At 41.7% G+C, this 22,825-nt stretch overlaps 1 protein-coding gene across 1 annotated transcript; it reads left to right on the top strand.

Annotated features, from left to right (window-relative positions):
- The first annotated feature begins 4,478 nt into the window (after window positions 1-4,478).
- LOC114466964 (tubulin beta chain-like) lies at window positions 4,479-10,895 on the top strand. Its single transcript, XM_028452848.1, has 6 exons — window positions 4,479-4,848; window positions 4,932-5,008; window positions 7,102-7,210; window positions 7,294-7,404; window positions 8,265-8,509; window positions 10,089-10,895. The coding sequence occupies exons 1-6, from the start codon at window positions 4,839-4,841 to the stop codon at window positions 10,893-10,895; spliced, it is 1,359 nt and encodes a 452-aa protein (XP_028308649.1). The 5' UTR covers window positions 4,479-4,838.
- Window positions 10,896-22,825: the final 11,930 nt, after the last annotated feature.

Below are 22,825 nucleotides of genomic sequence, written 5' to 3' on the forward strand. Positions count from 1 at the left end.
AAAAAAAAAAGAGGGCTACGGTAAAGAATATGGCACACAAGTGTGTTTTTGCTTACTCTATAATGTTGTGATCTTTTATCTGTACTTTGTGTGTGTGATGGAGCGTGTCAGTCAAGTAAACCAATCAGCCACAACAGTAAATGCACAAATGCGTGTGTTGAATAACTTTGACTGAAGGTGAAAGGGAGAATACAGCAGAAAGGATAGTATAGTAGAAGATGTGTTGTGTACATTACAAACGCAACGGGTGTGTTTAATGTTGTGGCTTGTTGTACATACCCAGCAGAAATAACAGCATTGGTCTCTTAATATATATACAATGAATGAACATGTGATTACAGGTGTCTTTTCCTCTGCTGTACATAATGCATGTGTAAGAATGTCTTTGTGTGTAATAACTTAATTGGGGTTTTCCAACTTTTTCCAACTTGTTTGTTTTACACATGACAAATAAAGTCGACACTGATTCACATTGAACTGAAGTGAACAACTGCTCTACTGCAATGTGTTACTATCAAACTGATCGAAATTTAAGTCGTCTTTTTAGTATTTGGGCTGTAGGAGCTAAAAAATAGGTGGCTGCCCACTTGTGTTTACCTTTGTTGGGGTTGGTTTATTGGTGCAGGGAGTGTCACTTGGTGTGCACTAGCAATAAGCTATATGCATGCATCATTTCCGCGTTTGGAAGGATGCAAAGATATTTTTGGTCGCGGCGTTCTGAATGGAGTAGGGTCTAGCTGCAGCCACAACTGTTACAAACCACGCTCCTTACTAACCACACCCCCTTACAAAATACGCCCTATTGATCCCCCTGAGCCAATACCTTTCCACTAACCTCAACCGTTTCCGCCTTCTTCTTCTATTGGATTTCCAGCAAGGCTGTACACTGTAGAGTGTAATGCTGCCTTCCACAGTCATTCTTCTTCGAGGTTTTAAGGCGGTAGGCAACTTAGGATTTAGTGCATTATGGCCACCCACTGGAGGACCAACTACCGCTTCCACCGCCACTATTCTGGCAAAATTGAAACTTTGTAATCCTTGCCTTTCTTTTTTGCTAACCTTAACCTCTACCGCCTCCACTTCCTGGCTATACTTACCACCGCTACCGCTGTGGGCGTGGTTTGTAAGGGGCGTTGCTTGCACTGATCCCACGGCTGCAGTTGGATGTACTTGGCTGAATGCGGAAGTAGCAGTGTTAGAAGTTTAAGTTGCTGCTGCAGCAATGACAGATGTGGTCAAAGAGGACCAGGGTGCTGAGCTGCCCTTGTCGTTGCCGAGTAGCTTTTATTTACGTTGTACAACAGTTTAACTGTTAAAATGTGATTGTGTTTGCAGCTCTGTGTGCGAGCGCGTTACATGTATAACAACGGACCTCTCGGTGCAAAGTGGACTCACCGCAGCTGTTGTAAACAGGAACTTACGTGTCTCGCACTTCTTCAACCCTATGTGATTTTATTGTATTTTTACAAAAACTACAGTCCGTATATAGTGATGAAACAATAAAACAATGAACGCGTATATATGATCTGTCTCACAAAAATAAATAAACATTTGAGTCACTTCCACTGGGAATCGATCCTGCATCAATGAGAAAAACTAAATCCATACGTCCGCTGCATTAACCGTTTGGCCACTGATCAGCTGTCAGCTCACTATTCTAATCTCTAAATAGTATACATACTGGAGGTTGCAGGGGAAACGCAGTGTTTCCATGTTAACTTGTGATCTCGTTTACCTGAATTTACTCACGGAGAAGCTCCATGATTCTTTTTGTTCACAAATGACTTTAAGAATCTTTTTTAAACAATCTGGAGCCAAACTTCAGCATGGTGCCTACACAGTCCAGAACTATGACTTTATTTCAGTTCAACTGGCAACCTACTTCCGACAGTCAAAAATAAAATATAGCAACAGCCCTCGCCTTCTCCAAACCGCTTTTGCCGCGCTGCCTTCACCAAATTGCACCGCCTTCGGCAATCTGCGACACCTTTGCCTTGCCTCTTTTGCGTGCTGCCTTTGCTGTGTCGCCTTTGATGCACTGCCTCAAGTTCATTCATTTTTCTTTTTCTTTCCCCCCATATTAAATTGTCTTCACTCTGTAGGGGGCGCTAACGTGCCAATTTCCGTATTTCCACATTGAGCTGGTTTAGAGCAGAGAGTTTAACAACTGATTCACATTTGACGCAAATAAAAGTTTGTATGTGCAAATGGCAGCATTTTCAAAAAATTTAAATTTTCAAAAGATTTTGGCCAAAATGCAAGCTATTGAAAATCTATAGATAACTTTTGATGTCCCACTTCTCTAGATGATCTCCAGCGATTTTGAGCTAGTCAGTGAAACGCCCGAGGAGGAGTGCGTTAAAATAGATTCTGGACATCCTGCGTGTTTTTTGGCATGGTCTGAATAATATTTTTTACTTGTCTTTTTGTTCATCAGAAGATGCTACAACAAAAGCACGCCTTTGAGGAAAAAGAACAACAACAGTTACAACAACAGCAAATAAGGAAAAGAAAAGAACTTGATTTAAAGATGGAGATCGCTGCATCATTAGCCAAGTTAAATGTATTCAGATCCTCAGAAGGGTTTCGAGTGTCTGATGCTGTTTCTGTGAAATTAGAGGGTATGAACTCCTACTTGGAAAAAGAGAAGAGCAACGCTAAATCTGTGAATGCTGAAACTCTAGCTCCATCTTCAGCCATCCAACCTCCTCGACCAACTGTGACAGAACCAAGTCTAAAATGTGATTTGATCACTTCAACATCTAGGTTTGAAGTGATGGAGCCTGTTGCGTTATCCTATAAACCCAGTGTGCAACCACACTCAGATGGAAACATTGAAATCCCTCCTCAGTCTCAATCAAATATTCAGACACCTCATTGTAAAATACCATAGATCATAATTTGATCATTTTAGTTTTTGATGGCGATCCAATGCAGTTTCAATCCTTTATGAGAGCATTTGAATATAATATTGAGGGAAAAAAATTGCAGTTTTAGGGATTGTTTGTATTACCTAAAGCAATACGCCAGAGGTCATCCACAACAGCTCATAAGGAGTTGTCTACACATGCCTCATGAAGATGGTTACAATAGGGCAAAACATTTACTGAAACAGAGTTTTGGTAACCCAGCAAAAATAGTTTTGGCCTATATGGAAAGGATCTTTAAGTGGCCAACAATAAGATCTGAGGATGTGAAGGCATTGCAAGCTTATAGTTTCCTGCTGCGTGAATGCTGTAATGTTATGACAGAGTATGAGTTTATGCATGATCTTGATATCCCTGCAAATAATCATGAAAAGGTTGCCTTATAAGCTCAGAGATGGGTGGAGAAATGTCATTTGTGATTTCCAGGAGAAGTTTCACAGAAGACCTAGTTTGACTGATATTGCTGAGTTTTCTGAGAGGCAAGTTAAGATTTTCAGTGATACAACATTTGGAAATATTCAGGACACTTCACCAGCTGTCAGGAGTAACACAAGACATTTTATCAAAGGCAAAAGGGAGTATTTTTGCCACGATGAAAAGAAAACCTATGAAAAGGGAAGGCTCACTTCGTAAAGTATGTTTGTTTTGTGTTATTGAACATTGTTTGGATCAGTGCGTTTTCCTCAGAAAAGTCACAATAAAAAGATGAGGGTTTTTTTAAGGATAAAGGTGTGTGTTTCTGCTGTCTATATATGCATTGGGCATAGAACCAAAGATTGCAAAGACGTTTGGCGCATACAGTATGCAATCTTAAACATCCAACACTTTTACGTATTCACAAAAAAAAAAAAAAAAGCAACATGTCGCTGTGCAAGCTGGGCTGGAAACATTAGGCGAAGACAGTCTTATTACTGTACAATCCAGTGCCTTACTGGGGCCGGAGAGACAGACTGTACAGTTTCTATTTCGCCAGTACAAGTAAAGTCAAAAAAAGGTAATGAGATATTTTACACTTATGCCTTTCTTGATTCTGGAAGCTCTGCTTTATTTTGCACAGAGAAACTAATGAATAAATTAAAACTTTCTGGGAAAAAAAATGAAAAAACAAAAAAAACATTCTTCTTAGGCCAATGGGTCAAGAGAAAGTGGTGATGAGCTACATTGTGTCGGATTTAGAGGTGGCAGTGCTTTCTAACTACTTTTTTATAAAAACATTTAAACAATTACTATTTAGTCAGAATTGCATACAATTTTGGGCGCGTGGTGGCCTAGTGGTTAGAGGTTTAGACACTTGGGTAGAAAATAAAACAGAGTTAATACAAAACAGTCTCAATGCAGAAATACAAACAGATTAGCTAAATGCAAGTCCACAGAGGTCAGGGCTCTCAGTTCTGGGGGAAGACAATTCCAAGTTTTGGGGGCCACAATCTCAAAGGCATAGTCACCTTTGGTCTTTAACGTTGTGTGAGGGACAACCAGCAGACCCTGGTCAGAGGACCTCAGGGAACAAGGAGTTACACACGATGAGTCAGAGAGGACACATTTTGTTTTGGTCATTTTATATAATTTTAATAACACATTTAATGTGGACATCTGTTGATTTATCTTCATCTTGGTAAATAATCCTTGAAGCTGTGATTGGTAGTAACAGCATTTCTGACATTTTCTGTATTCCTCCACCAACCGTTTGAAACAAGTAAAGAAAATTTGTTTCAAATGTTATTTATAAGGTAAAACTTATATTGATGCAGGTTTTCAGCTTTGGATTTGGTTTTTATAATATTAAAACAAATGAAGTGGATTTCTATTTCAACTGTTCTAATGCTGTAAATGTTCTGTTTTATCTGACTACTTTGCCCACAGTCAGCTCACAACCACAGAGGAAGAAGCCAAACAACTTCATTCAGTCAGATGGACAATAGTCAGTGAGAATTGACCAAATCTAAAGCTTCTCTCTACTTATATTCATTCATCTCAAGTGTCTGCTTCATCTCTTTTTTTCAGCTCTTTCCGACACTGCAAACATGCGTGAGATCGTTCATTTACAGGCTGGACAGTGCGGCAACCAAATTGGAGCCAAGGTAAGAAAACCAGGCAAAGATAGAAAGGTCTAGAAGCCACTGGCAGCTGCAGACTGTATGTGATTAAAATCTTGATTTAATACATATAGGCGGGAAAAAGTAAAGCTACACCGGGCTATCGGGAAACTACTTCGGCGAAAGCTCACCACAAATATATACTAATATATTAAATGAAGTGGGTGTGTAGTGTTGGGTAAGGCTGTGTGGCTAAGCAGTTGTTTGTGCCGTGTATCTGTTTGATGGATGTTTGTTACCAGAGACGGCCTTGTTCAAGGACTGCTCTGCTGTAAATAGGCTTATACTCACCCAACCGGTGGAAAATAGGTACTACTGGATGGCCGTGCCAGCATTATTTATTAATGTATATATAAATATGTAATCTAAAAAAAAAATCACATATGGCATGACAGCTAAAGACTTGTTTCTTAACACTCAAATTTTTATTTTAGGTATTTTAATAAATAAAAATGTTTGAAAATATTTTTTCCATCACTGACTGACATCTGCCTACTGGTTGTATGTGTATTATAAGAGAAACATTGATCTTGATGCTTCATTAACTATGTGATGTTCTCTCAACAGCTGAGACATCACCTTCTTCAAAGACTATTGGAGAAAAATATTTTTATTTAACATTTGCAAAAGTAAATATAGAATGTATGCCGCAATGTGAAACTATTTATTATCTTTCCTTCATCTGCTGTTGTGCTCCTTTACACCAGAGAAACTCCACCTGAACCCACTTATCTACTGAATGCATACTTCATATCAGGACCACATGATTATCATATGGGCCTAATTATGGATGTTATAGTTGCAAGTATAGTCACTTTAGTAGAATTATAATGAATGACAGACTATCAATAGAATAAATGAATAGGGTTTTAATATTACTTTTAAAAAAATGATTTACGGTTCTATAATCAACTCAGATTAAGGAAAATTAGGCGTAGAGCAGAAGTCAGTTTAGCTAGCACAGTAAAAAAAAAAAAAAAAACTAGCTCCATACATTGGTCCCAGCATAAAATCAAATGAAATCTGAGAGAAAACTTTTTGGTTTTTGACCCAGGAAACAGCCACAGACTTTATACTGTGGTGACCCGCCCTACCGTACCTTTGATTGACTCTGACCATTTTTCAATGGACCAATCAAAAAGGAGGTGCCGTCTATGCAATGCCCGCCCCCAAAATGCCAAAACTCGGCATCACCGCGAGCGGAGAGATCCCAGCGAGCGCACAGACCAAGATGGCGAACGCGCAGAAAGGTACCACGCGTGCGCAGAAAGTGATCTAACTGTGCGCAATTACAGTTTTTATGCGCTAAGGTTTTTGGCCTTAAATTGACGCCATAGCTTTGCTAGTATATCAATGTGAGCGCGGCTACTCAGACGGCCCTCTCCAGTCTAAACTACCTTCCTCTCTCTCACTTGTGCGTTTGCAGTTCGTGTCTGCTTGGCTGTGTGTGCAGCGATTGGCTCTGGCCGCACACGTGACTCTAGCTCTGGTGAGGAGCTGTGTAGTGACCTCACACACTGAGGTCAAAAGCTGAATAGGTTTCACTTCTGGGCAAACTTCAATGTGCTGTCCAGGTGAAATAAAATTAAATAAACATTTGGAAATGACTAAATTACTCCAAATTAACGGATGCACAAACTCAGGGTATTTGGAAGCCGTTGACAAAGTTTCAGGTTGAACAGGCACCGCGTCGTGGAGATATTTGCTCCACACATACTCACAGGCCGTTGACAAAGTTTCAGGTCGAACAGTTACTGCGTCAGGGAGATATTTGCTCCACACACACGCACACAGACCTTTCTTGCATATTAATATAGATATAGATAATCAAAGTAAAACATGGACAGTTAGGGTTAAGAGACTTGCTCAACATCCTACAGTGATGGCCTAGGTTGGATGGCACCCATTATGATATGTAAAGCAATAGTAGATAGCGCGATAAGTCACTATATGTCATTTACCTCTCATAATAAGCTGTGATAGGCTTTATCATCCTGTGACAATGAATAGAATAAGTGAGAAAAGAAGACAAATAAATCACCTCACTCTGTCTCTGTGTCCCATCATCCTGCCTGTAGTTCTGGGAAGACATTAGCGATGAACATGGTATCGACCCAACAGGAACGTATTATGGAGACAACAACCTCCAGCTGGAGCACATCAATGTTTATTACAATGAGGCTTCAGGTCAGTAATACTCACTTTTCCTAAAAAGTTAGTGTAGAGCATTCTTTGTGTATAATCTGAAAATGGCTGCTTTTGATTTCCAGGTGGAAAGTATGTGCCCAGGACCATCTTAGTGGATCTGGAACCTGGAACAATGGACTCTGTGCGCTCCGGGCCCTTCGGACAAATCTTCAGACCTGATAACTTCATCTTTGGTAAAAACACAAGCTCCCCTCAGTAAATATGATCCTGAAACAGTTGGCCTTTGTAACACAAAATGAAATGAAACAAAGATGCTTTCTTGTTGCAGCACATAAAAGTGCTGGCCACCTTTGATGAGGAGGTCTATTGTTAAAAAGGCCAAAACACCCCCTGATTCAGAAGAACACTACTGATAATGTGTCCTCAATTTACATCCTTCTTTGACACACAGCTCCCACACCACTCTCAGGGGTGGATTCACTAAGATCTGAAATAAAGGGTAGTAAACCAGGTGTGCCCCTAAATCCTTTGGTGGTGATGTTTCCTCACCTGCTGTTGAAAATTCACTAACATTGCGGTACTAACAAAACAAGTCCACGTATAGACGTGGTTGAGACCACCCTATTTAAATAAACATTTTGCTCGTTCAACATGGAGAGACAGAAAAACAACAGCCGAAGTGCTGCTTTTTGGACTTACGAGCATGGGAGAATAAAGGCTTAAGTGAATCCGCCCTTAAAATGTTAAACCTCATGTGACTACCACTACTACTGTTGTGCTGCCATGCCAGGTCCCTCATTGAGATTTCTAATCTCAATGAGGCTTTTATCTGGTTAAATAAAGGATATATTTAACCAGGTTAAAAAAGGATATAACATCATGTACTGTGTTTAATAATACTTAAATAGCACCAGAAAAAATCACCATAATCAAGCCAGCAGGTCACCAAATATTAAGTGCTTTTCCTCGTACAGCATATTTTGACTCACAAGTTACCTAATACACTTTCAAAGTTACAGCCAAGTATTTGTAATTTAGAAATTATCTTGGAAAATCCTTTCTTTGGTTTACAGTAATGAACCTTTCCTTCCAGGTCAGAGTGGAGCCGGTAACAACTGGGCAAAGGGTCACTACACCGAGGGAGCAGAGTTGGTGGATTCTGTTATGGATGTAGTGAGGAAAGAATCCGAGAGCTGCGACTGCCTGCAGGGTTTCCAGCTCACTCACTCCCTGGGTGGCGGTACCGGCTCTGGTATGGGGACTCTGCTCCTCAGCAAGATCCGTGAGGAGTACCCGGATCGTATCATGAACACCTTCAGTGTCGTTCCCTCGCCTAAGGTACAATTTATACCTTTTTGTGTAATCTTTTGACTTATCACAAACACCCAACAACATTTTATAACAATTCAATGGTCTGTGGTGATGCTTCTTTTTTTTTTTTTTTTTTGAACACTTTATTTAAAGATTTTTCAGTTTTATACAAACAAACATTTAAAGAATCAGGGCTTGTTCAAACTTATTTTACAGAGATTTACACCACAATGCCAACCAGCGGCACATGAGCCCTAAGCTTGCGAAAATATACCCATAAAAATAGATTACACACACACAAAAACAAAAACAAAAAAAAAAAAAAAAAAAAAAGAAAAAAAAAAACATATGTCTATACAATACGCTGCACAACCAAACTCCTCAATGATTGAACTTTGCTTTACACATCCCACTCAAGTAAAAGGCAAACCTTCAACATAAGCAATGAAGGGCGACCATGTCCTATGATATTTATTTATTGACCCACGTAAGCTGTACCTTAAATATTCCATTTGCAGACACATCATCAACTCTCGTACCCACTGAATAAAGGAAGGAGGTTGTACGTCCTTCCACTTTGTTAAAATGAGTCTGCGGGCCAAAAGTGATGAAAAGGCAATGGCACTGGTCTGGTACGTAGTCAATCCATGTCCACTTGGGACAACACCAAACACTGCGGTAATCGGATTGGGATCAATCTTTCTGCCACAGACATGCGAGAAAGCATCAAATATAGAACCCCAAAACCCACCCAATGCCACACAGGACCAAAACATATGGCTCATGGTGGCGGGCGACTGTTTGCATCTTGGGCACGCATCATCAGAGATACCGTATATTCTAGCAAGCCTGGCCTTAGTGAAATAAGAACGGTGAAGAACCTTAAACTGTATCAAACAGTGTCGTATGCAGATGGACGTTGAATGTATGAGCCCGATACTTAAATCCCAGGTATCATCAGATATTTTCATGTTTAGGTCCTGTTCCCAAGAAATCTTCACCTGCAAGCAGTCTTCAAGGGGGCAAGCATGTGATTTGTTTGGATACGTGGAGAAATGCTTTGATGCAAAGCTACGGGCCTGTAAATATCTGAAAAAGTGAGATCTGGGAATATCAAAATTTTTTGCTAAGTCTTCAAATGACATAAATGAGCCATTAATAAACAGGTCCCTGAAAAACACAATCCCTTTTGTTTGCCAAATTTTGAAACCCGAATCATTTAAGGCTGGTAAAAAAGAAGGGTTAGAAGTAATAGGAGCATAAATAAGGATCTGTTTGAAGGAAAAGTGGCGACGACACTGAAACCAGATACTGAGAGAGCTTTTAACCAATGGATTCGTGGATTTTATTTTCCCCTCTAATGGCAATGAGGAACACATTAGAGCTATGGGTGTGGTTGGAGGACTAGAACCCAGTTCCATAACAGACCAAAGTGGGCCGCCGCCCTCTTTAAATGTGCGGAGCCAGGTGGAAAGTTTTACAATATTTGTGGTGATGCTTCTTTGAATTATTTTTATTAGTAGAGAAATAATTGGTTGAGAAGGCTTTAATAATGGATTCTCAATTAGCGTTTTTAAATTCCTAACGTAGCACATTTTTTGTCCAGGTGTCAGACACAGTTGTGGAGCCGTACAACGCCACACTGTCTGTCCATCAGCTGGTTGAGAACACAGATGAAACCTTCTGCATTGACAACGAAGCTTTGTATGACATTTGCTTCCGCACGCTCAAACTCCCCACGCCAAGTTATGGAGACCTCAATCATCTGGTGTCTGCTACCATGAGCGGTGTTACCGCATGCCTTCGCTTCCCTGGCCAGCTCAACGCTGACCTCCGCAAACTGGCCGTCAACTTGGTCCCTTTCCCTCGTCTGCACTTCTTCATGCCTGGCTTTGCTCCTCTCACTAGCCGTGGCAGCCAGCAGTACCGCGCACTCACTGTGCCCGAGCTCACCCAGCAGATGTTCAGTGCTAAGAACATGATGGCCGCCTGCGACCCTCGCCACGGCCGCTACCTCACTGCTGCCGCTTTGTTCCGTGGTCGCATGTCCATGAAGGAGGTGGACGAGCAGATGCTGAACGTGCAGAACAAGAACAGCAGTTGCTTTGTGGAATGGATCCCCAACAACGTCAAGACGGCCGTTTGCGACATCCCACCACGTGGGCTCAAGATGTTGGCCACCTTCATCGGAAACAGCACCGCCATCCAGGAGGTGTTCAAGCGCATTTCCAAGCAGTTCACTGCCATGTACCGCCGTAAAGCCTTCCTGCACTGGTACATCGGCGAGGGCATGGATGAGATGGAGTTCACGGAGGCAGAGAGCAACATGAATGACCTGGTGTCCGAGTACCAGCAGTACCAGGACGCCACGGCCGAGGAGGATGAGAATGAAGAGGAGGAGGGAGAAGAGTAGCTGGAGTGAGGCTGAGAACGCTTATCATTACTTCCAGGCCCTATCAGAAATAAATTCATCCTTCTGTTTATCGTCTCACTTATTTTTGTTTATGCTTCTGTTCTTCAAAGTCCTAATTTAGATACTGGTTACTTGTTAGCAGTGTTTGGAATAAAGGCGTTTAAAATAACGGCGTTATGTAACAGCGTTTTTTTTTTTCAGTAACGGGGTAATCTACCGTATTTTTCGGACTATAAGGCGCACTGGATTATAAGGCGCACTATCAATGAATGGGTCTGACTGGGTCTATTTTCATACATAAGGCTCACTGGACTATAAGGCGCACCGGTTTGTTATTATTATTATTATTATTATTATTATTATTATTAAGACGCATTAAGCGAAATAAAATTGTCAGATAAGTCAAACTTTATTCAACTCATTAACAATAATTCTCAACATTGTTCAGATTTAACACATAAAATACAGAACAATACACTCACTTTTTCAGTTCAGTATGTTGAAGCACAGTAGTTAATTTCATACATAAGGTGCACCTGATTATGAGGCGCACTGTCGATTTTTGAGAAAATTAAAGGATTTTGAGTGCGCCTTATAGTCCGAAAAATACGGTAACTACTTTTTACGCCGTTATAATGCCGTTATTGTTACTGAACGCTAAATGCGGTGCGTTACATGTATTGATTGAATAAACTGTGATTCGAAAGCATCCCCGGCTTCTTACTCAGCTGTAGTGAGGAGGTGGGTTAAAAACAAGGTGAGCGATTATGATTGCTAAAGCGGCGTCATGTTTCATGGTAGCCAATCAGAGCCAGTGTTTTTATACATGTGCCAGCACACGCGACACACACACACACACACTGCAGATTAGATGATGCAGCAGAGATGGCGAGCGTTGAGCAGTCTGAAAAGTTGCCATTTTTAAGGTGGCGATACAAACACTACTTTAAATTAATTGTAGTCAAAGGCAAGAACGTGCATGTGAAGTGTTCATTATATCCAGGAGTGAAGACTTTGTCGACATCCGTTGTAAGCAACTCAAATTCTGAAGCACCTCACGACACACGCATCTAAAAAATCTGAATTATTTGACATATACCAACTTTTTTTTTTTTTTTTTTAACAGGAACACAAATAGTTACTTTACTTGGTAATGAGTTACTTTTATTATAGAGTAATTCAGTTACTAACTCAGTTACTTTTTGGAACAAGTAGTGAGTAACTATAACTAATTACTTTGACGATCCCAACACTGATTGTTAGAGTAAAGCTTAATCTGCACAACAATATTTGTCTTGTCTGTTCTAATTTGGAACACCAGATTATTAACTACCTCGGACCACACACTACACAACAGTTTGAACCAACTGAGATCAACCTATCAAATAAACTCACAAGCTCTTGCTCATGTATCACTCTCAATGCAGGGGCAGAGACTTGGTGACTTTGCTTGCTTTCATCAAAGATTCATACAATCCATACGCAGAATTAGCATGTGGATTGTATATTATGTACATAGTATACAAATATTTTAAGTGCCAAAAACACAGTGACTAGGAAATGATAAAAACGACGATAAAAAATTAAAAGGTTTACAACATAATATCATGTAAAAAAGTTTTAAAGGACCAGCAGCACATCGCGCTCAGTGCTGTTCTGATCTACTCGCTCGCCTCCCCCGCAACAATGTCATCATCCATCAGCTGCGGGAGCACGTAGAGTAGTCACTCAGCGTTGTTATAGACGTTTAATGCCATAATCTACGCTGTTGGACTTTTAAATGCTGTTAATCTTCTATCCTACCTGTTTTCTAACTTCATGATTTACAACCCCCAGCAAGTCTATCCCTCCATGTTAAAGTGTAAAGTGTATCTCCCATATTAAAGCACATGTATCGAGTGTTGTATGATATATTATGTAGAACACCATAAATAATGACACTGCTTCATTTGAGCAACTTTACTATCTCATTCTTTAAGTTGCAGGGGGGGCTGAACATTTTAAGCTGCATTTTGGATTTATTTTGGCAGGTCCATAATACAGCTTTTAAAACTTATGTTACAGAAATGACAAATGATAATAATGAAAACAGTTTTATTTCATCCCTAAAGCACTGAATATTCCCCTTTTTGCATGAACAGTGTGAGTATGTATATCAACAATGTCATTTGTGACCCATGGATGACCCGGAGGAAGCTTACATCTTCAGGTGTCACTCCAGGGCACCTTCATTTTTTACTTCTCGTGCACAATTTGCTTCGGAAGATTGTTTGTACAGCTACAAGGTAAGTAGCCTCTTGTTCGGCAGACTGACGGTTTATCTTTAAAAAAAAGAAAAAAAAAAGAAAGAGATTGTTGGTGACGGCCGCGTTTGTGCAGCCTCCTGATGTTTAAGTTAGCTGACTTCAAATGTTTGCTGGTGGGTCGCGTGTGTGCGCCCAGAGCCCAGCGCGGGTTTGTTTACATTAGTTTTACCGGCTGTGAGCTAGTATCATCCTCTGTTAATAAGCCAAGTTTTGGTTAAGACCACAGTACAGTGGTTGTTTTTTGTTTATTATATTTGAACCTCTGCTGTGCAGACAGCTTGCGTGCCCCCTTCCCCAGTATACGGTCTTTATGCTTGGCCAATCTACAGCATCCGCGCTCAGGCTAAGCCGAGGGGTGTTTGGTGATATCGGACAGGCGGCGTACGCACCCTCTCCCTTCAAGGTTAGCCAACTGAGCTAGAACAGCTGTGTTAACTAAGCTCCTGTGGGGCTTCTTTACAGCCAGAGCATGCCCCGCATGCCTTGGTCCTGAGCACCTGCGGGAGGCGCTTTCAGGCAAGCCGTGCATGAACTTCATCTGTTTGCCTCGGGCAGTAAGGGTTGCCGGGTTGCGGGGGTAGAAGGCCCAGTAGCTGAAGTCAACCTCCCCCATCAGGCCAGCCACCTCCGGCCTGTCAGACATGCTCTCAGCGGCGGGCAGTGGCTACGGCAGCTGCCCCCTCCAGGAAGAAAGCAAAGTCTGACCATAGTGGGTTGTCCTCTAAATTGGAGCAGCTGTCTGATGAATTGACCCTGATGAGATCCCTGCACTCCCTCCCCCAGTGCCAGCACTGCTGCCAGAGAAGGATACACTCTTTTTGCCAGCTTTAGCTAGCCATTCCTGTGATTATGAGGAAGATTTAGGGGATGTGGGTCCCCAGATGTCTGAGCAGGGCTCCCACTCCTCAGATCAGAGTTCAGGGGCCGAGGTGGAAGACAACTCCATGCACGCTATCATGCACATGGCCCTGTAGTGGCTGCACACAGCTGCCCCACAGCAGGCAGATGCAGCACCTGCAAGCTCCTTCTTCAGGCGCAGGCCCACCGCCACAGCCTTCGCTATTTCCCATTCAGAGGATTATCTGAAGGAGTTGCAGGCCTGTTGGAGGGACAGTAAGGCCTGCTCCCGTCTCTCTGCAGATGGGCGGACCTTGGCAGCCATGCATAATGTAGCAGGGGCTGGCCTGGATCATACTCCGGCCATTGAGCCTGCAATCGCTTCTCTCATAGTGTTCCCAGATGAAGCTCTGCGAAGGGTTGCTTGGTGCCCTCGATCCCAGTGTTGTATAACTGATGACCTTCTGACAAGGGCTTACGATGCTGGAGCACATGCTGCATGGTCGCATGGGAAACTCACTGTCACACCTCATGTTGGCCCTCTCAACTTCACTGCAAGAGTCCAGTGTAAATGCTGATGTGGTTACCTTCTGTGATGCCGCATTGGAGGCATTTGGTCTCATGTCTAAAGAGTTTTGGCGAACAATGTTCATCTTAGTCCAAGCTCGTCGTCAGGTTTGGCTGTCACAGTCAAACTTAACAAAGGCAGCCAGGAGAATGCTGCGCAGCCTCACGGTGGAATTGGGGGAGATATTTGGTCCTTGTTGTGGGTCATAAATAAAGTTAAAGTTAAAGTTTTTCAGTTTATTTCAGGTGTGCATGAATTGACAAAAAGGTGAAGATCCCATGCTATGTACAACAACAACAAAAAGAAAAGGAAAATGAAAATAACATCTCAATGTACTCTGAAAAAAAAAAATAAGATCTTACTCCAACCATTAGTTTTGGCCTGTAGATGTCACCCACACTGCAACCTCCCTTTCAAAAACGGATCCTCTTATAGCCCAAGCCCCTCCCCTCACATTTCATAATGGGGGAAAATACATTTTTATAATAAACAAAGTATTGTATTGATTAAATTAATACAATTGTTTCTTATAATATAAAACAATATTCCACAACATTCCTTCACTGAATGATGCAAATCATTCACCCCTATGAACAGCTGACCAATTACACCGTGCACAAACATTCTATAAGACTAGGTACCGTACATGCACCTCTGTTTGGGGCGTTCCCGAAGCGACGCATGCGGAAGAGAGAGAGAGGTGAGAAAACGTATGAGTGGCAGGATCCTGCGTGTATTCTGTAGTGACCATGTCGTGGGTCTGTCTCCTGCCCCTACAATGGCACCCCCGTGGTGCTTACTGTGTGTGCAGCATGTGCTTTGAGCTGGTGAGGGAGGGAAAAGTAGCAGCGCGCTGTAGTGTCTTTAGTGACGCGGAGATAGGCATGACTCCGTCACAGTCCAAACCGTCCAGGTGAGGCAGACCAGACAGCAGCTTGTCGGGCTTAGCCGGATGCCTCCTCCAGATAGACCCCCAGCCGGCAGCCCTAGGGGTCCCTTGATTGCTTTTTGCACCCACGTGCCACCAACAACCCACTCCACTGGTTGTCATGATGCCCAGCATCTCACACAAAGACCAGCAGGGGACTTTTGGGGCTCTGCCCGCCCGTCCCCCAGACAATTTTGAGCTCCGGAGCCTGTCTGCCCCGTAGGCCCTCGGTCATGTCACAGAGGGTTCTACTCATCATATTTTCTAGTGGCAAAAAAACTGGTAGATTTCGCCCCATACCTAGACCTCAGAGGGTTGAACAAATGTATGAAGGTTATACCTTTCACCATGCTAGCCACAGCAGATGTCCTGAGAACAGTGAAGCAGGGGGACTGGTTCACATCCAATCGCTCAGCAACACAGGCAGTTTCTGTACTTCGCCTACTGCAGCCGCCAATGGCAGTGCAGGGTGCTGCCCTTCAGCCTCTCTCTCTCCCCAAGGACCTTTACAAGGTGCGTCTCTGCAGCCCTTGCACTTCTGCAATCTCAGGGCTTGAAGGTTCTCCGGTACCTGGACGACTGGCTGATCTGTTCGCCATCCTAGGCCCAGGTGTCCCAAGACACAGAGTGTCTCCAGTCCCATGCGGCTCGAGGTAAATGTGGAGAGAAGTGCCTTCCCAGGTCACAAATTTCATTGGGGTTTCATTGGACAGTGTAACAATTACTGCAAAACCGATCTCCTGTTCCAACTGGCAGGGCGCATCTGGCACCCCAGTCTACAACGCCTTCAACTGTGCGTTTGGCCACTGGGGGGCCCGAGACACTCCTAAGCGTCTGTGCCGACCCAGTCAAAATACTATAATGAATGGAAGAGCGCCATTTACTCACCTCTAGTATGAGAACAAATGGTGGTCCTTTGGCCATACCCCTCTGACACTACACACAGAAGGGTGGTAAGCAGGATTCTTCGTACATTTTCTGGTATAAGTCTTTCAGGGGTTAAGCACTGCCTCTGGCGATCAGCAGGGATGAAATAGAACCAAAAGTCACAAATGTAACTATGGTTCTATGAATCCCGAAAGACCGCCAAAGCCCTTTCTCACTCAGAATCCTTATGTGCTTGCGAAAAAATTCTGGGGCGGATTTGCTAAAGATTTAGGGGTATTAAAACTTGTGCAAACGTCACTCCACGCATTAATAAGGTGTAGAAAACCCCAGGGAATTACAATTAGGTTGGGTACCGAAACGCGGTACCAATATGGCATCGGTTCCGACGTAAACGGTAGTAACCAGACCAAATAAGAACGAACATTTCGGTGCCCAGCCACCCCCCCAGTTGTTGATCGTGACGTCAGTGCTGCTACTCATCAGATTCAGCTCACCCGTTGCTTATAACTGATAACGAGAGAATAAAAGACCACATGCACCGTGTTTGATAACCTACGTGACCCGAAGCCAAGCACATCAGCAACAGCAGCAGCCAGTGTCAACCTCCTCCCCGGACAAACTGAAGTGAGTACCGCTCCCAGCGCTGCCAGTGTGGCGGACATCATCACAGATAATGACAGCAGCCTTTCCTCTTAGCAAACATCGTTGCCATTCAACGTACGACATGTCTATACTTCAACTCAGTGTCCGCTGACTTTCTGTTTCATGTTAAGCTCATAACAAGTCGTGTTTGTAAAAAAAATGTTAAACTTAAGCTTTAACACCAGATTTAGAAGGAACAGTTTTGCATTTACACAGGAATGCAACCGATTGGCTAGCTCAGGGGTTTACTGCAACCTGCAGCTCAGGAGCCACATGTGGCCCTTTGACTCTTTTGCAATGGCTCCCTATAGCTTTAAAATTAAATATTGAAATAGTTACTTTTTTTTTTTTTTACAAAGGCTATTAAGGATTATTGACAAATAAAATCATGATAACAATATTAATTTCCAGTATTATATAGTTTAATATAATATTGTTTTATTAGATATTATTTAAATGTTTTTGTTTATTTATTTTTTCCATATGTTACTTGTATATATATTATTTAATTTGGCCCTGAAAATAAAAGGGTATTGTATTTTGACAAAGTGTATGCGGTTTAATTTTTTTAAAAGTACTGGTTTAAGCACTGTTTAAGCACCGGAACCATTTAAAAAATACAGAGAAGGCAACAGTATTGGATAAAACCCAACCGATACCCAACCCTAGTCACAATGCACCCTCAATCCATTTAGCGTGTTTCCCTCTGATGCAGAGTAAAGTGTGTTTGAGGGAGAGCGAAAGCGGTGATGGAAGGAGCATCAGGCCAGAATCAGCTGATCAGATGCTTAATTTACGTGGTGATGGCGCAATGTTCACATATGAGAGTGTGGTGATGCAGCGCTACTCAGGAGCTGGTCAGTAGATCATCTTCAGATAGTGCAGACTGATTGACGGACTGTGTTGCTGCATTAACTCAGATCAATAACAGATCAATGGGACGGTTTCTGTCCAAATCTGCCTCATAAACTGATCAGAGCAAAGTTACAGGATCTGATGAAGCAGCCACATTAAATTAGGGGAAAAAAATATCATGAGGTTTTAAAGTTGTTTTTTTTTAAAAACAAAATATTTTTATTTGTTTAATTAGTTTTCTACATTATTAAATGTTTGTGCAGCAGAAAGAGAAGTCCATCTGCCTCCAATTTACCTTCCTCAAATGTAATTGTGTTTTTCTGTGCACTCACCCTCCACATTTAAGGAGCAAAACGCTCATTTAAATAGGGCGGTCTCCACCACTCCTCCACGTGCGCTAATCATTGCTGCAATGTTAGTGAATTCCTTGCAGCAGGTGAGGAAACTGCGTCACCAGTGGCGTGCACAGGTAGACACAAGGTGGTGCTAAAGCACCTGCCCTTTGCCCTCTGGACCGAGCAAGTGCCCTTTTCAAAGTTGTTGTTTGCGGCACATGCTAACATTATCATCTGTAAGTGCTCGTTGATTAAAAGTAGGTGATAATAATGCCCCAAATAATATTCCGTCCACCCCCATCCCACCCGCATACACCTGTCAACGTGAACGCGCAGAGCAAACACAGTTGGTGCGTTGTAGCAGCAGACAGTGCACTGCTACAGAACAAACACACCTCTTCCCCTGTCCACCAGCCAGGTAACACATAAATGAACCGAGTCGAGTGTGTTGTTTGCCCCCTAAGCCTCAGTTGCCAATAAGCTATGACTTGCATTTATTTGTCTCTGTTGTGAAGTAGCCTGTCTCAACGCCACACAGCTGGGCATAAATTAGCCGTCTGCTCACCTGCTTAACAAGCTAGACGCTACCCAAAATCAATAATAGATATGACGTGATGACCACCAGTAGAGTTTGTCATTGGTATCCTACAGCATGTGAATCTATCAGTAAATTTACTTAAGATGAATATTTAGTAGGCTATTGTGTAGGTTTACATTAGTAATAGTAATTTATTTGCTAAATGGCAAACACAAAAAGTAGCCCTGTGCCTTGTTGAATTATAACCAAATAGTCTTTTTCATATTGTTGGTCTCTTTTTATTTACCAATTGGAGTATAATTCCTAGAAAGGAGAGGATAAGAAAGGAAAAATAAAGGGAGCTACAGCAGGCAGCCCAGGGGAGCAGTTCTCTGCTCTCCTGGATAAAAGCATCCACTAGCAGCAAGGAGGAAGAGGAAGATGAAGATGAAAGGTCAGGGTCAAGAGTCATGTTCATTGTTTAGAGCATTTTACAGCTCAGATTTTAAAGTTGAACTGTTCCTCTAATTTTCCTGAAATATCTTAAAAGCTGTCCACATTTTATTTTAACTACACAAAGTGGTTTGGCTGTACTAAATTGGGCATTACTTTGTTTTAGCTAATTAGATTATTTTGTACCAACAAGTTATTTCTATGTTACAAGACTTGCAGTAATCTTGTATTTACCTTAATAGGCTATATTCAACCTTAAAAATTAGGCTATTACTAAAACTGTTATTATTCTATTGTAGGCAGCTACAGCAGGGAAGCAGTAGGCCATCTACCAGCAAAGAAGTTGAGATAGATGAATTTCCAGATTAATCTACAGATGATCCATAGCAGCACCAAGTCTATGCACAGTTACAGAATCAGAAGTGCTGTCTGATGACCAAAATGAGGGAGAACAAGAAAGGCATGATGGAGCAGCTGTATGTGAAAGATACGACACAATTAAAAAGATAGCAGCTATGCAATATCCAACAGCTTGCCATAGAGAAAGACATCCAGGTAAATCATAGTGAGGTCATCAGACTGTATAAAGACAGGGCACCAAGGAGGATGCTGCTTTAGAGAGTGGTAACACTCACTCTTCACTTCAAAATAACACTTTGTACACTTCTTTTGTTCTGGGGAAATAAAGTACACTAATCTATCAATGTAGCTTGTAACTTTCTTAAAACCTCTCCATGTGTGTTCATTCCAAAGAAATAAAACAATAGTGATTGACTGATCAGTGCTATAGTGTGAAACTGTACCAGTTCAAAGGTCAAGTAATTTTATTAAGATTTTGACGTGAATAAATATGAAATTACATTCAACATGTGCCTGTAATGTTTATTTATTTTTTAAATCTCACACTGCTCTATTAAGGCAGCCATCAGTTCTACATGCAGCATAAAAAGCCCTTATATTTCACTGAGCACCTGCCCCCCAAAATGTCTGCGCATGCCACTGTGTATCACTATAAGATTTAGGGACGCAACTGGTTTACCACAGAGCTGTAAAGAGAGAGATTTGCGACAACTCCGTTCACTCCAATGGTTCGTTTTTTTTTACAGCATTGGCGGCTCATGGAGCCTCACATATGTTCCCGGAAGTGATCAGTTTACTATTGTAGTTTACTATTGTAGCCAATGGAGCTAGAGCGGAATAGACGGTTTGTGATTCACTTTTGAACGGTAAGACATTATTATTATTATTATTATTATTATCAGCGTGTCTAAACCCCTTAACGTGTGCATTAAGGCATTTTAGTGGATTATCCCCCGCTAAACTAGAAAATTTTAATTTTAATTTTTTATTACTATTATCATTTTTTTTCATTGTGAGATATACTGTTCATATTCAAAAGAAAAAGAAAAAAATTCTAAATTCTTAGAAAATTAAGGGATCATTAGCAGATACACACCACTTACTACACACAGTTTTATCTACCCACATAGGCAACATATCTTCTTCTTCTTTTGTTATCAAACAATAATTGTTTCAATTGTGTTATTTGTGGGAAAAAGTGCAAATGAAGTGTTTGAATGGCCACGGTTACATGATGTTTTTTTAATTCCGAATTAAATCATTCGGAATTAAAGTGTTCCGCTCTGTGTTTACATGGAAATGGTAATTCCCGAACAAGGTTTACATTGGAAAACAGGTTTGTTCAGCTTTAGATAATTCCGCTTTAGGTCTGGAGGTTGGGAAGGCTCTGATTGGACAGGGGGAGAACATGACGTATCACGTCTATCAGTAAAAACACACAACAAACCTTTTATTGTCCACTATAACACAGACGACCACACATGAGAACTGTTTTCACCTTTATTTTGATTGTAGTTTTGAAGCAGCAGCTCAACAATAACACACGGTTTCAGTTTGGACCACGGTGCGGAAGAGAGATAGGAACTAATCTGTTATGTTCTGTTGGGTGTTTTGTTATTCTGTGTCTTTGTTTATTCTGAGTCTTGTCGGTGTTTCAGGGATTCCTGTTTGTGGCTCCACCCCTCAGTGATGTCTGTGTGCTTGGGTGGTGATTGATTAGCTCCCTCGTGTTTTCACCCAGGTGTGGCCCATTCCCAATCAGGCCTCCTCCACTATTTAGCTGAGTGTTTGGACACAGTATGACGGCGGGATCATTGTGTGTGTAATGTTGTCAGGTTGTTGCCTTCCTCGTGTCTGGTCTTGTTCCCTGATTCCTTCATGCTGCCTGTTTTGGATTTTAGTTTTGATTTTGGATTTTTGAATTAAAAACATGGATTGGTTCCGTGTGTGTTTAATAAGTCCGTGTGAAAGTCTGCATGTTTATGTTTCCGTCCGTCCACACTTTTCATTATATCCATGTCTTTTAAGGCTCTTATTAAATAGTCTAGAGTCTGGGCCGCCATCTTGGATTATGTCGTCACCAGCACGTCATCGCTGCAAGTCGCACACACGCAAAATTATCCGAATTAACCTAAAGCCACTTTAACCAAGTAAGAAAGTAATTAGTAAGTAAGTAATTTATTTATAAAGCGCTTTTTATAAAGTGCAACATCATCAAGACTTCATTTTTCAGAAAAGCTTTTAGTTAACTGGATTTAAAATTTTTATTATCCTTTAATGTTGCTGCTCTTAAGATGTTTATGCACCCATGTTTTATTATTGTATTATGATGTTGCACTTTATAAAAAGCGATTTATAAATAAATTACTTACTAATTACGTTCTTACTTGGTTAAAGCGGCTTTAGGTTAATTCGGATCATTTTGCACGTGTGCGACTTGCAGCGACTACGTGCTGGTGACGACAGCCCGACGGCCCGAAACTAATATTTTGTACTCTATTCAAAACCAAGTGAAGTGTTTAGAAGAAAGAGGAATTATATCATTTGGAATTAAAAACGGAATAAACCAGCAACCTAATTCGAAATTAACTTTAATTCGGAATTAAATTAGCATTAGGAATTATGTGTTTACAAGGTCAGGCAAAATGGCCACAACGGAAGTGTTTCCACAACGGAAGTGTTTCCACAACGGAAGTGTTTCCACAACGGAAGTGTTTCCACAACGGAAGTGTTTCCGACGGACCGGTATTACAGACGGACACGTTTCTGGTGGATGTTTTTAACCCGCCAGAACAGAGAAGAAGACATCGAAACACGTATGAAAGTAAGTGAAAGTTGATTAGGATACTCTTATATTTTTCATATTAGGCTATCATATCATAATACCGGTCCGTCGCAAACACTTCCGTTGTGGCTATTTTGCATTTGTGCTGTGACCTTTTTGCATTCGTGTTTTTCTGTAAGTGCATTCACCTGACACTTCCCCGTAAAGTGGAGCAGAGTCGGCGCCAGGCAGCGTTAACTGGGGGGGGGGGGTCGTTAACAGAACTGCTCAGTTCCGAGCAGCATGATGCTGGCATGATGCTGGAAGTCTGAATCTGTGAATATCTGCTAACTTTACTGAACAGTGTCATGGTCCAAATAGTATCCAGATAATCTGGTGACTTTTGCTCCCGCTCCGGACATAAAAAGAAGCAACGCATATGTCACGTTAGTGGTGAATTGAAACGTTATTAATACA

The sequence above is a fragment of the Gouania willdenowi genome, chromosome 1 (assembly GCF_900634775.1).
Source record: "Gouania willdenowi chromosome 1, fGouWil2.1, whole genome shotgun sequence".
NCBI classification, from domain to species: domain Eukaryota; kingdom Metazoa; phylum Chordata; class Actinopteri; order Blenniiformes; family Gobiesocidae; genus Gouania; species Gouania willdenowi.

What these genes read in the sequence shown, in the direction of transcription:
- LOC114466964 (XM_028452848.1), top strand. An exon ending in GCAACCAAATTGGAGCCAAG is followed by an intron (nt 5,009 to 7,101) that starts GTAAGAAAACCA and finishes TCCTGCCTGTAG; the next exon opens with TTCTGGGAAGACATTAGCGA. An exon ending in ACCTGATAACTTCATCTTTG is followed by an intron (nt 7,405 to 8,264) that starts GTAAAAACACAA and finishes CTTTCCTTCCAG; the next exon opens with GTCAGAGTGGAGCCGGTAAC.